General features: G+C 42.4%; 1 protein-coding gene across 2 annotated transcripts in view; it reads left to right on the forward strand.

Annotated features, from left to right (window-relative positions):
* The first annotated feature begins 2819 nt into the window (after window positions 1-2819).
* Window positions 2820-14516, forward strand: part of setd2 (SET domain containing 2, histone lysine methyltransferase) — a 32602-nt gene continuing 20905 nt past the window's right edge. The window contains exons 1-4 of one of the 2 annotated variants that reach the window (XM_062992560.1): window positions 2820-3131; window positions 7239-7362; window positions 10020-10041; window positions 10166-14220. In XM_062992560.1, coding sequence (XP_062848630.1) covers window positions 7334-7362; window positions 10020-10041; window positions 10166-14220 — 4106 coding nt within the window. In that variant the 5' untranslated portion in view covers window positions 2820-3131; window positions 7239-7333. Of the gene's footprint in view, window positions 3132-7095; window positions 7363-10019; window positions 10042-10165; window positions 14221-14516 lie in introns of those variants that run through there. The other variant, XM_062992561.1, reaches the window with a different exon arrangement.

The raw sequence follows: 14516 nt of genomic DNA on the forward strand, positions 1-14516 counted from the left end.
CATAATACATGCATAGTACGTGCAGCCAGTGGGGGGGCAGTGAGGTGGGTGGTTGAGTTCATGTTGTGGGGGGCCGCCATGGGCCCCAGTGCACCTGCCCCCCCTGCACCCCCTGTAGTTACACCACTGGTAAGAGAGAAGATTACTGTAAAGTAATCCACACCTCATATCCATGGACGAATATTGTACAGGTTCTATCAATAATATAAGGCCTTAATTGCAGATGGATAAACATGATCTGATAATTGTGTATATTGTAAAATTTTGGCTCTGTTGGTCACAGTAAACTAAAGCACCAGATCATGTTTCCCACTGCAGTTATTTAATAAAAAAGCTAGCTATTTATTTTTATATATAGCTATATATTGTGAGCTGTAAACCCCTTGAGTGCATATCTACAACATTGCCAGACGAAGGACTTCAATTCAGTCAGACTGGCTCAGTTCTCTAAGGACGCATTTATTAAAGTCTAATATTATTACGCTTTAATAAGTGTTCTTTACCAAATTGTTTTAACAATTCTATCTCATTATGTTCCCCCCTGACGCTCATTGAGTAGCACTGTCACCTCACAGCAAGAAGGTACTGGGTTCGATCTTCAGGTGGGGTGGTCCGGGTCCTTTCTGTGTGGGTTTCGGGTTTCCTCCCACAGTCCAAAGACGTGCGGTCAGGTTAATTGGAGATACAAAATTATCCATGGCTGTGTTTGACATTAAACTTGTGAACTGATTAATCTTGTGTAACAATTAACTACCTTTTCTGCCATGAATGTAACCAAAGTGTGTAAAAATTGATGTTAAAATCTTAAAAAATAAATAAATGCCCCCCTCCTCTGATCAGGATGAAGTGTAGTAAAACATGAAAAGAAATTAATGAATGGATGGGGATTTGACCCCAGGTCACACCCATTCTTGCTGTGGGGCGACAGCACTACCCACTGCGTTACCATGCCTGGTTGATTTATATATTTATCTATTCATTTGCTTTAAAAATATTTTGTTTTGCATCATGCAATCATCACATGAAAGTATGTAAGATTTTAATGAAATCTAGCCTCCTCTCACTGTCTGTAAAAAGTCTGGTATGTTTATCTTTGCGTGGGTTCCTTCAGGTACTTTAGTTTCCTCTGGCAGATGTTTATTTATTTATTAGGATTTTAACGTCAGGTTTCACACTTTGGTTACGTTCATGACAGGACAGGTAGTTACAGGTCACACAAGATTCATCAGTTCACAAGTTTAATGTGCAACACAGTCATGGACAAATTTGTATATCTCTAATTTACCTCACTTGCATGTTGTTGGACTGTGGGAGGAAACTGGTGCTCCCGGAGGAAACCCACGCAGACATGAGGAGAACATGCAAACTCCACAAAGGGAATCAAACCCCACAAAGGGAATCAAACCCAGGACCTTTCTTGCTGTGAGGCGACAGTGCTACCCACTGAGCCGCCCTCCTCTCGCTGAATGACTGGCTGCTCTCATTTACACCTAGGTGAGGAAGAGTGAATCGTTAAGTATATACAGACTCCCAGTTTTTCCCTGAGGCGCTGGACTCACCGCGACTCATATCAGTATTAAGCGGTTACTCAGACTCAGACTCAGCTTTATGATCATTCAAAACCATGTACATGATTAGAATGAAATGCAGTTAAATAGCAAAAAAATCAAATCAAATCAAATCAAGGTTTATTTGTCACATACAGAGTCATACACAGTACAACTGGCAGTGAAATGCTTTAGTGACTGCTCCGCCACAGTAATTACAAAATCTACAAAATAGTTAAAATATATATTATACAAAATAACAATAACTTCTTCTTCTTTCGGCTTTTTTCCCTTTTTTTTCAGGGGTCGCCACAGCGAGTCATCCTCATGATCGCTCATTGATTTGGCACAATTTTTACGCCGGATGCCCTTCCTGACACAACCCTCCCTAATTTATCCGGGCTTGGGACCGGCACTACAATGCACTAGTGCATCTAGCGGCTAGGTATCTATAGGACAATTCAGTGTTTCCAATTAACCTGGTGGCATGTTTTTGGACTGTGGGAGGAAACCGGAGTACCCGGAGGAAACCCACGCGGACACGGGGAGAACATGCAAACTCCGCACAGAAAGGACCCGGACCGCCCCACCTGGGGATTGAACCCAGGACCTTCTTGTTGTGAGGCGACAGTGCTACCCACTAAGCCACCGTGCCACCCATACAAAATAACAATAACTATGTTAAGTATAATAATATAATAATAAAATAATAATACAAAATAACAATAACTATGTTAAGTATAAAATAAAACTTAAGACCTAAAAAAACTGGAAGAAATAAAGTATTTTAAATATTTACATTTGCAAGTATTGCACAAGAACTACAGCAGCTTTATGTGAATCTAAAGTGCTGAATACATGTTTCACTTCATCATTTCATTTCATTTTCAGCATTTAGCAGACGCGTTTATCCAAAGCGACTTACAGTAGTGACAGTATACAGTGTGAGCAATTGAGGGTTAAGGGCCTTGCTCAAGGGTCCAACAGCTGCAACCTGGCAGTGGTGGGACTTGAACCAGTGACCTTCTGATTACTAGTCCAGTACCTTAACCGCTAGGCTACAACTGCCCTATCAGTCTATGTTTCTTTCTTGATGAGAAAGCACTGATAGCTTGGGATTTGATACTAAGAGTTTAAAAAGGTCCCAGGTATCTCACTAGGTTGATCGAAAGATTCGACTCAAAGAACCGACTCGTTCGCTATCAACATAACACTTGTTCATTGTATCGACTCAGAGCTTGTGTCCTGCTCGTCTCTGCCAGACCATGAAGCAGATAGCAGGCTGGCTTTCACAACACGCTTCATGGCGCTAAAAAGTGTAAGAGAGAAATAACGCGGGACTGTTGATGGACTGCATTTGAAGAACAGTTCGTTCGGATTAACCTGGCACCGACTGAATTACATATACAGCAGAGAAATTGGCTTTATGGATGATTATGCAGCTGTAGGTGTGAGCTAGTTCTCCGGTGTGGATTTGACATTTTCTCGTGGATGTTATGTTTCTGAAGCAGTGGAGGAGATTGCTAATCTGTCACTGTTGGTGTCGACGATGGAGGATTTAACCGAACTAGATCGAAGTGCGAAGTGAGTATTAGGTCCCTGCTTCCATTGCGATGATGCCTGTTTTGTTTGCACATATAGTGTGCACTAGCTGTGTATGTTTACTCGCTAGCTACCAAGCTAGTTGACCATGTAACGGTGGCCATTTACTAGCGTTAGCTAGCTAGCAAGCTAACTACCTGGCTAATATACTTAGCTTAATATACGGTTTCCCTGACAACAGAAACAAGATTGCACACGTTCCAAAAATGTTTACTTAGAAAGCTCTAATGTGCTGCACTACACAGGGCTAAACAAACAGCAATGGCGAAACACGACACTAATACAAGTGTGCAAGTGTGAGCTAGCCCGGTTTGCTAATTGCTCTTGTATTCGCTGGCATGCATCGTTGAGTAAACACTCCAGTAGATCGACTGTAATCTAGTTTGTGTAAAACCCGCTGCTAGATCAACTGCCAGTTGAATTTAATACAACTGTTGAATATTCCAAGTCAGTGCAGACGTTTGAGGATGGTTAGCTCGCTACCACTAATACAAACAGGCCTGTTAGGCCTCAGAGCCACGGTGTCGATTTTACCACCCCCACATCACCTCACTGTGCTGTTTGCTTAACTTGTTGTTCACTGAGCTTCCTAAAACAATCACATTCCCCCAAGCAGAGATGCCAAGAATGCCCTGGTGTTGCCCCTGTGGATCGATCTGAAAAGCTAAATGGGTTACATTGTGCAAATGTGTGTTCTTTACCCACTGGGGAATACACTGGATCTGAACTCCGTGATAAAAACGTGCAAACTGCTCGACAATTTTAAAACTTTGACCTGTTTATAATCGTCTTTCATTAAAATTAGGGTCATAATGTAAAAAGATCAGTCGTTATTTCTAAAGGTTTGTGCTTTACCTCAAACAAAAGGCGGTTTGTGTGGACAGCGTCAAGCAAATTAGTGATCTTATCTCTCTCTCTCTCTCTCTCTCCATCAGTTCACCTTGACTAGGGATGTAGCTGGTACATTTCAGGCTTAGACACACATGAAATGTATTGCTGATATAACTCACGTTCACCCTTGTTTTCAATTAAAACTGCTCCAAACATTTTTCATGCAATTTTATGAGCTATTTTTCCTCCAGACACAACCCCCGGGGCGGCTCGGTGGGTAGCACTGTCGCCTCACAGCAAGAAGGTCCTGGCTTCGATTCCCAGGTGGAGCAGTCCAGGTCCTTTCTGTGTGGAGTTTGCATGTTCTCCTCGTGTCTGCGTGAGTTTCCTCCTGGCGCTCCGGTTTCCTCCCACAGTCCAAAGACGTGCAAGTGAGGTGAACTGGTGATACAAAATTGTCCATGACTGTGTTTGACCTTAAACTTGTGAACTGATGAATCTTGTATAACGAGTAACAACCGTTTCTGTCATGAATGTAACCAAAGTGTGTGAAACATGACATTAAAATCCTAATAAATTAATAATAAATAACACAACCCCTGATAATCTCCTTAATGCAAAGATTTGTTGAGCTACTATGCCTTGCAAATCCTTAACATGCAGCACTTAGTATTGCTTTTACTACTACTGTAAAGGTAAATGCACCTAGAGTAGCGTTTCCGCCTGGTCATAGTCGTGGTGGGTCTGGAGTCACTTTCTGAGGCGAACCTACAACCTGGACATAACTCTAGTCCAGCAAATCCCAACCTTTTAATCAGCTGGGTCTCAACATTTGGCCCCTCGGTCTCATGTGCTGCACACATACATTCATCAGTCATTCTTTTCAGTAACAAATTTATTCCAGTCAGGTGTGTTTCATCAGGTGATGCACAGAAACCTTAGAGCACCAATCCATCATTAGGCAACAAACACTTGGGCAATTTGGAGCAGACAGACTACATACTGCATTCGGGAACCCAGAGGAAAGTGGAGTCGAAACCTGCACAGACACAGAGAGAACATACACACTGATCAGATCAATCCCAGATCCTAAGGGTTGCTGTGCAGCACCCACTCTAGCAGCTCGCCACAGTGCATAGTAAGCTTACAGTATGGAGATGTAGGCTGCTTTTCCACACGCACTCGTTCACACGTTTTGTCCACCTACTAGCATGTTTCTCAGAGGTGGGAGGAAATCAGAGTCAGGTGAACTGTCAGTGCATCGCAAGCTGCTGTGCTTGTCACAGTTAGACCTGTTGCAGATTTGAGCTGACCGCAATTGTATTCTGCAGTAATATTATTTCAACATGAAGCGTGGATTTGGTCCTGGTTGCGAAGCCAAACACAACATCGCTGCTGTGGGCACGTTTTAGTCTCAAGCCAAATAAAAAGGGAAAGGCCAAAAACTTAGAGGAGGCGATTTACAAAAAAATGGTTGCTGTAAAAGGCGCTAATACAACACACCTGAGAAGCCATCTGCACATTCACTGTCCAAGCATGTTTGCCAGGCTCGGATAGACAACTACAGCCACAGATCCTTTCCAGCAGCTGGCTATTCCAAAGGCTTTCTTTGGGCTAGTATCTAAATATTAAGGCGACAGTACCAGATGACACAAGTTACCCGACAGCATTTAAAGCTTGGATATGACCACATGAATGAGCTAAACAAAACATTACCAGTAACTGGAATCTACAGGCAAAATCAAGAACCAAATATTCATCACAGAACCACACAGCTGATGCTCTCTGAATGTCTTCAGTTTGCTTCGGCATGTTAGTGTTTCCTGAGTCTGCTCAGTAAGGAACATATGTTTTGGCCACAGTGCATTTAATTATATTTAATCTGTTTATTTGTATAATTTGCAACTGTTTTCAAGCTTATAGGAGTACAAATTTTATTTATTTTTTCTGGATTTTTCTCCCAATCCAACTCTCATGAATTCTTGTGAATCCTCTGCAACTTGCACAACCCCGATCTGAACAAGGAGAGCCAGATGATCACATGGCTCTCTGTCTCTGACACGTGTCCAATATTTGCCCGCTTCTTATCACCCACCAGTTTCGGGTTCCCACAGAGAGCCACGCTATGCTCCATGTGACTCCCCCCTCATTCACGCAGGTGCTCGGACTAGTCCTTGAGATCGCATATTGCAGCAGCAGCACGAGGAGACCCAGTCCGACCTTCCCGGCCTCAAACACGGCAGATTGTGTTTGTGTTGATGTCTGGCTCTGCTGAGATTTGAACTCAGGACTTCCAACACTCTGCAGTGGTGTGTTATCGTGTTAGACCACTGTGCTGGACTAGTCATCGAAAGGTTGCTGGTTCAAGCCCCATCACTACCAGGTTGCCACTGTTGGGCCCTTAACCCTCAATTGCTTAGACAGTATACTGTCACAGTACTGTAAGTCGCTTTGGATAAAGGTGTCTGCTAAATGCCGAAATGTAAAGGCAAATGAAAAGGCAGCTAAAACTTCAATTCAACAGTCTTCAATTCTCTCGCAAAGCAGGGGAATTTGTGCCTGTTTATTTAAAAGATTATTTATGAGGTCTGGCATTAATGCTACACAAGTGTTTTATGGGCTTTTATGAAGGAGGATGCCTTTTGTTTGTCATTTATACATATATGCCAGGGTGGTGGCAGCTCAGTGGTTAAGGTACTGGACTAGTAATCAGAAGGCTGCTCCCAACATCAGCCAGGTTGCCACTGTTGGGCCCTTGAGCAAGACCCTAAACCCTCAATTGCTTGAATTGTATACGGTCACAATTGTATGTTGCTTTGGATGAAAGTGTCTGCTATATGCTGAAAATATAAATATAAACATATACATTATACATTATATTAATACAGTATAATGAAATTCTTTGCTTCATAGTTATACACCACCCTTGGAGATTAGGGTTGAGGGCGTTGCACAAGGGCCATGATTTGAACCCTCAGCCTTTAGATTGATAGCTGGGAGCCCTAACTACTTAACTACCATTGGGCTCTGAGCAGGTCACTGGACTTCTTCCATACCAAACACCTTATACCATGTGTTTGTGCATAGGAATTACAGTCATGTTAGAAAAGGAAACGGCCTTACCCAAACTGTTGCCACAAACTTGGAGGCATCAAATTGATTAAATACGCCTGTTAGCAGTCAGAGTAAAACAGGAGAACACTGCATTAGTTAGGAGAAGGACTATACGTAACTGGAGCTGTGTTCTCTCATCCACAGGCCTTGCAATAGGTCCGAGAGCTCGCTTCTCTGAGCTGGTTTGTCCCAGTGAGGCGGCTTCCCATCGAGGTGCTCCTCGCTAGGCCTGCTTCAAAATGGATGAACTGCTGAATCCTGAACTCAGGTAAACCACTGTAACTTAGCAACCAATTGTTCAGTGTAACATACACTTTCATGATTAATGTTGAGCCTCGCTTATGAGTGGAAGCAATTTAGCTGTGGAATTTGCTGCCTGATCTAATGAGCAGATCCTCAGTGTAGAATTTTACTTCTGTTACACCTTTTACTCACCACATTTTAGGTTCTGTTAGGTTCTTTGACATGTTGAGTGTTTAGTTTGTTCACTGCCGGTCCACTTACTGCAGCATCATGCCTTCTACATGACAAATCTGACTGAAAATATTGACAGTTTATTATTTATTTGGTATGAAATGTATTATGTAAGAAAAATCTGGCGTCATTTGGAGATGTCTCTCACTCACTCGCTCACTGTCTTAACCGCTTATCCAATTAGGTTCGCATGGGGGGGGGTCTTGGAGCCTATCCCAGCTTTTCAACGGGTGCAAGGCACACAGTAACACCCTGGACAGGGCACCAGTCCATCGCAGGGCAGACACATATACACACACATGCACATACACACACCCATTCATCTATAGGGCAATTCAGTGTCTCCAATTAACCTGACTGCATGTTTTTGGACTGTGGGAGGAAACCGGAGCTCCCGGAGGAAACCCACTCACGTACTTAGACATTGAAGGGACACCAGTCCACCCCTCAGTGACAGACCCAAGTCCAAATAAAAAGGAGGATTGCTTTAGGAAGAGCATCTGGTGTAAATCTTTGTCAGCACCCAACAGGAGCAGCCAAAATGAATTAAATAGAGTTTGCATGAAAGTGTTCTGTAAAGTTGGCTTATATTTGTCGAACGCTTCAATGCTTGTTTTGGCTTTCCTAAGACATGCATCTGTCCAAAGGTGGAGGGTTCTGCGCTCCTTCCATCAAACTAAATGCATTGGCAGTTAATACATACTGTTACTGTTAGGCAATCCTGCCATAATTTCCGGTCACTCATGCCCAGGCATGTTTTTGTTGACATTTGTTCATAAATGTGCTTATTTTGGTGACATTTATCAATAATCCTGGTTATCAGGTGCCCAGGTGGCGTAGCGGCATATTCCGCTAGCACACCAGCACCGAGTTTTTTGAACTCCTCGGTTTGAAACTCGGTGTTGCCACCGGTCGGCTGGGTGCCATCTGGCGGGCATAATTGGCAGTGCCTGCACCAGATACCAATTGGCCTCCGTATCTGCAGGGTGGGGGGGCCGGACTATGTGTGGGTGGGTGGGGATTCATACGCCGTGTAAGGACCCCGATTGGCGGAAGAGACGCCTGTGCAGAATGCAGGGGCGAGAAGAGGAGGGCTGTGCACTAGTCGAAAGAGGCGTGTACAGCGACGTGCTCTCCTCGGATGCAATCTGGTATCTCTAAGCAGTGGAAGACAAAATTGAGTGTGCTAAATCAGGAGGAAAATGGGAAGAAAATGCATAAAAAAAAAAAAACAATCCTGTTTATCTATCCCTGATGGTGAGCTTTGATTTCGACACTTCACATCTGCTGATGCATTTTGTCCATGTTTTATATGAGCTGCCATGACTCCAGCAACCGTTCTTCTTACAACATTAAATGTATTTTTTTGTGACTGATGTGCCTGTGACTGAAATACTATTTGATCTAATTCAACCTATTAGTCAGCTTAAATTGCTTTGAAAACTCTGTACAGAGACTGTACAAAGCCAGATGGGCATTCGTAAAGTGATTCTAGGGCTGCCCCGATTTGTCAACCTAGTCGATGTTGCACGTCTATATTGTTTCATTAAGTGTCTCAATCGTGAAGATCCTAAAATACTGTATTCCTTAGCGAGTTCAGTTAGGGCGTATGAGACGCAGCAAAACTTTTACTTCTATATTGTTTCATTAAGCTTCTTAATCGTGGAGATCTTGGAATACTGTATTTCTTAGTGAGTTCAGTTAGACCGCTGCGCACTTTGCTGCATTGGGCTCGCGATTTTTGCGGTTGCTGCAGCGCTCAAAGCGCAAAAAGCTTCTCGTGAAACACTTACCACTTTGTTTACATCGCTTAGAATGTGAAGTAAGTTTTGAATGTGTAGGTTAGAATCTGGGCTCATTCTGTCGTTACTGTACGTTTGACTTACTGAGACGTGGCTACATCTAACTAGTTTATTTCTGCTATAAGTTTAAGCACTTTGCTTTGTGTACAGAATGCCATAGACACGTGTTGCACTTTGTTTAATATGGAGCACTTGAGAATTTGATAATATGGACATAAACCCTGTTAACATTTAGTTTTGTGCCATATTATTATGCCGTACAGTTTGTTGTTAGAATAAAAGAAGCTTAAATGAGATTCTGAATTAAATTTTTTGGAGGATAGTTAATTGTTTAGATCAATCGACTAATCGATAAAATAGTCAATAGATTAATCATTAGAAAAATAGTCGTTAGTGGCAGCCCTAAGTGATTCCACCACAAAAGTCACGTGGAATAAAAAAAAAAAGTAACGTAACCCAGTTTTGTTTTTATTTTTTTGCTTAGAAGCACAAAATGATTTCTAATTAGCAGTCATTTGGGTCTGCTGGTTATCAAAAAGCACTTTGTGTCTTAATAGCAGTAATCAATATGCTCTTTATACAAAGTAATCAAGTATTGTGGTAATTAAAATGTTACTAATTGGAATCAAATCTCCTCTTTTCTTTTCAGGGAAAAGGCACCTGATGGTTCGGTAAGTGCTCGATTGTGAGATTACTGTTTCTACCCCATTCCATGTAATTACCCCTTACATTAGAATTTAATATGGAGATATATAGCCATCGCTGATGTTTTGTACTGTTTTTTTTTATTGCCAGATTAAAATTGAGAACAGCTCCCAGCCAATCATATTTAAAGGCCTTGCTCCTAGAGTCATTTTGTCAAACCATTTACGAGCCCAGGGAATGTCTAATGTGAACCTTGCGGAAAAAGGCAGACAGAAGGTGTCTTTCAGCTTCAACCAGACTAAGAAGCCCCTCCAGAATGTCTTTTCTTCCACATCGAGTCCAGAGAAAGCTGCAGCCGAAGTTCCTCCTTCAGTGAAATCTGTGATTTCCCCTCCTACAAATCCATCATGGCAAGGTGCTGAATATAATAACGAGCAAGTCGATGACCCTCCTGTGACCACAGTCGCACCAGAGTCCCAGGAAACACCGTCCCCAGTATCCCTCCCACCCAAATCAAAACCTGACCATGGCAGGGTGCATTTTAAAAAACAGCTTCTAAGTGTGTCTGATCGTGAGGAGGCTCCTTCGGTCACTGCCGGTTCAGATGAGACCCCCTCAGAGGCGGATGTTTTAATAAGCTCTGTAGCAAAAATTGAAAGTGAAACCTCTGAATCACGCCAAAATGCTGTTACCGACAGTCCTAAACAAACTAACTTGGAGGAAAGTGCTCAGCAGAAAACTGACACTTGCCTTAAGGGACCAACTGATTCCTCCCATATTGGGAAAGATCATAAAGATTGCTCTGGTATTTCTGAGCCCGATGAAAACAAAACTACTCAAAATCAGTCAGACAGCACCCAGTCTGGTTCAGAGCTTGATGGGAATACTGTTCAGACATCTTCAAGCCAAAAGTCTAGTGACCTCAAGAATGTGTTGAAGTCTGACAGTCAAAGTACAGCTGTTAAGAAGTCGTCCACCTCCAAACCAGATGTTTCTGAGAAATTTAGATCTGATAGAAGAGAAGAAAGGGATGAAAAAGGCTCTGGTCGAAGTAAAGCCGATAGAGACTCTAGAAACACATCTTCACGGTCTTCTCGTTCAGACAGAAGGAGGACCAGGAGTCGGTCACGATCTAGATCCCGAAGTTCTCGAACTAGTTCCTCCTACTCCAGATCTGAGAGATCAAGAAATGAAAGACAGTCAAGGTCAGATAGGTCAGATAGGTCACATTATCACGATTCCGAAAGAAGATCCCACAGAAGCTCACGAGAACGGAGAAGATCTCGGTCACGGGGCGATCGCAGATCTCGGGACAGCTCGGACTCGGAAGATGACCTCAGGAAGCCAAGGACTAGAGGCAGTGATTCAGGCAGGTCCTCTACATACTCTAGTTCTCATAGAGATTCGAAGTCATCCTCTTACTCTAAATCCTACAGAGACTCAAAATCCACTGCTTCATCAGAGTCAGACAAAAGAACACTTTATTTAAAATCAGAAAGATCTGGAAGAAGTGGAGACTCAGAACCCAGTAAAAGAAGCTCCTCTGAAACTGAAGCCATTCACAAGAGGTCCAGTGCACATTCAAAATCAGAGTCACACAACAGAACATCCAACCAAGATAACCTGTCGAGGTCTGAGAAAACAGTTGGAAGGACTAGTGTCAGCTCGGACTCTGACGAGGAGCACAAGAGTAAATCTCACTCACAAGGCTCAGACAGGTCTTCTCGGACATCATCTAAAAAACCAGTTAGTTTAGAGGTCAAATCTTCAACTATTGTAGCTAAAACAGAGGAACAATCAGTAGTCAAATTCAGTACTAATGCTAAGCTAACACCTTTAAATTGTGAAAAAACACTGCACCAAGAAAACTCAAACAAAGTGGATGTTCATTCTCAACATGAAAGCAGTCAGTCAAGATTAACAAACCATTCTTCCCCACAAAAACAGCAAGTCAACTCAAAGGATGATTTAAATAGTCCAAATGTTGAATTCCAAGATATAGAAAATGAACCTGAAGTCAAGACAAAGTGTCCAGTTGTCTCAGATGTAGACATAAGTCATGTATCAGTCATAGGAAGCAATCAACTTGAAAAACAGACAGATGATGATGTTCAAAATGAAATTCAAGTGTTGAAAGAGTCAGAGACCAAAGGTTGTGATCCTTCTAGCTTGAATGAGCCATCTTGTCCAGGTTCCAATACCGGTCAGAATTCATCAATCTTGTTAGCCGACACTCTTTCTGTGAAAGATATTCCACCTAGCGGTTGCTTGAAACCAAACACTAAATTTGTTTCTCAATTGTTTCTTAGTAATGAAGTCAGTCAAGCGCCTAATATTTCAAATGTCCAAACATTGCATGTGGTCAGCGAGCAGAGTATCAAGCCTGACCAGCCTAAAGCTGTGCTGATAAAAAAGGATGTCCAGGTTAAAAGGTCACGTTGGGACATCATTGGCCAAGAGCCTTCAGAAAGTCAAAGCCCCCAGAAGATAAACCAAGATCCTGTCTCAGTGAAAAAGGTCGTTTCAGTTAAGCGAAAAGAATTTAATAAAGAGAAGAACCTTGAGGAAACACATATGAAAAAAGGCGAGTCTGTTACGGACCTCTCAGAGGAGGTTGGCCAGCTAGACAAAGAACCCACAGATTCTCAGAAAGAAACAAAGGAAGGGTTATGGTTAGGAACTCCACCCTTAGATGTTGTTACACAACAAACTCATCATATAAGTCTTGGTCATGTAGGTGATCAGTCCCCTGCCTGTCAAACTCTTGAAGAACTTCTAAATCTAAATTGCAGTCGTGATACAACTGTTGTTCAAACAGATCAAAAGTATCCCAGTTCTAATGAATTAAACAGTGATGACCAACCTACGCATACACCTCGAGAGATTGTCACTCTTAACTGTGAGGGTGAAGACCACAGTGAAGAAAGTGAAACTGATGACTCTGAATCAGATTCAGATGATGACCGGGAATCTATAAAGCGACTACACTCTGTTGTGGTTGTGCCCAAAAAATCTACTGTTAGCCTTGAGACAGCTGACCATCCCACACAATCAACTTCATCGAATATGCCTGGACAGCACTTATTCTGTCAAGAAGAAGAGTTAAGTAAGGGTATTCACAGGGACACCTCGGATAATATCAACACAGAAACCAAGTCTGGGGAATCTCTAGCTGATGTCAGCAAATCTGAGTTCTTATCAGAAATTAACGATAAAGATCCGTCTTCAGTGCTGGTACCCTACCAATCCCAGAGCAACATGGTTGACAGCACAAGCCATTCAGATGCAAGCAGTGTACAGGGTCAAGAAAACAGAAGCTGCACCGTCCAAGAGGGTCCAAAGGTCTACGACTCAAATGAACAAGCATTTGTCTACACTCGGGCGAATGCACAGAGCGTGGATGAATTAAGCCGTCATCAGTACCACCATAAACCGGATAGCTGGCATGAACGGAAAAGGGGAGGAGGGCAACAGAAAGTCTTAAGCTGCACAGATGATTTCAGGATTCAGAATGGATTTCAACTGGTTGGTGACTTCACTCAAGCAGAGCAACCAAGCAGCACATTTCAACAACCAGACAGCAGTCATAGCATCCAACAGCCATCCCTGGCAGAAAGTGCATTTATCAGACAAGGCATTGCTTACTGGCCACAGACAACTACCTCTGATGAATGTAGACCAATCAATAGCCATGTATCATCTCAGTATCACAATTCAGTCATCCAAATTCACCCTGACTCTATGACCAATGACAGTGAGGAAGACCATCAGGGAAAAGCGCTCAGACTTGGTGGAGTGGCTGTACCATCTGCTGAACCTCCAGTCTCATCGATGTTTGTTCAAGCCCATGAAATAAGCAGCAACTGCAGCTTTGTGACGGCCAGTGTTGAGAGTAAAACTTTGTTCGAACCTCCCAGAGAAGATAACCACAAGCCTCATAGAAGCAGGGGGCCACCTAAGAAAAGACGTCCAGAGTTGGAGTCAGAATCGGACAATGAGGCAGAGGCAGGTCTCGCTTCCAAGAGAGAATGCTTAGAGAGCATCTTGAAAGAGACTAAAGTATGCTCAGAACAAGAAAGCATTAAACGACCGTTGCTCAGTCTGAAAAACTTCTCTGATGCTGCTGTGTGGAGGGAAAAGTCTAAGCAGAAAACGATGCCTCCTTACTTTGATCTCATTGAAGAAAACCTCTATCTGACTAAACGGTAAGCAGTTCTACTGAAGTTCTATTAAGTTCTGTTTTAGAAGTGAATATATTAAAACCATTAATGACTTGGATTTTACGTTTATGTCTAAGGGATTGTTAGATAAAAATGAAAAGGTCTGTTATTGTTACAGTGAACAGTTTTCATTTGTTCATTAATTTCTGCATTTTTAATGAGATCAAAATAGTAAAAAATAAAATAAAAAAATAGTAAAAATAGCTGGAAGATCTGAAAATTATTGCACATCGCTGTATGTCATTTTTAATAAAAATGAATACATTTACAATCCGTCTTTG

The sequence above is a fragment of the Trichomycterus rosablanca genome, chromosome 3, assembly GCF_030014385.1.
Source record: "Trichomycterus rosablanca isolate fTriRos1 chromosome 3, fTriRos1.hap1, whole genome shotgun sequence".
Lineage (NCBI taxonomy): Eukaryota > Metazoa > Chordata > Actinopteri > Siluriformes > Trichomycteridae > Trichomycterus > Trichomycterus rosablanca.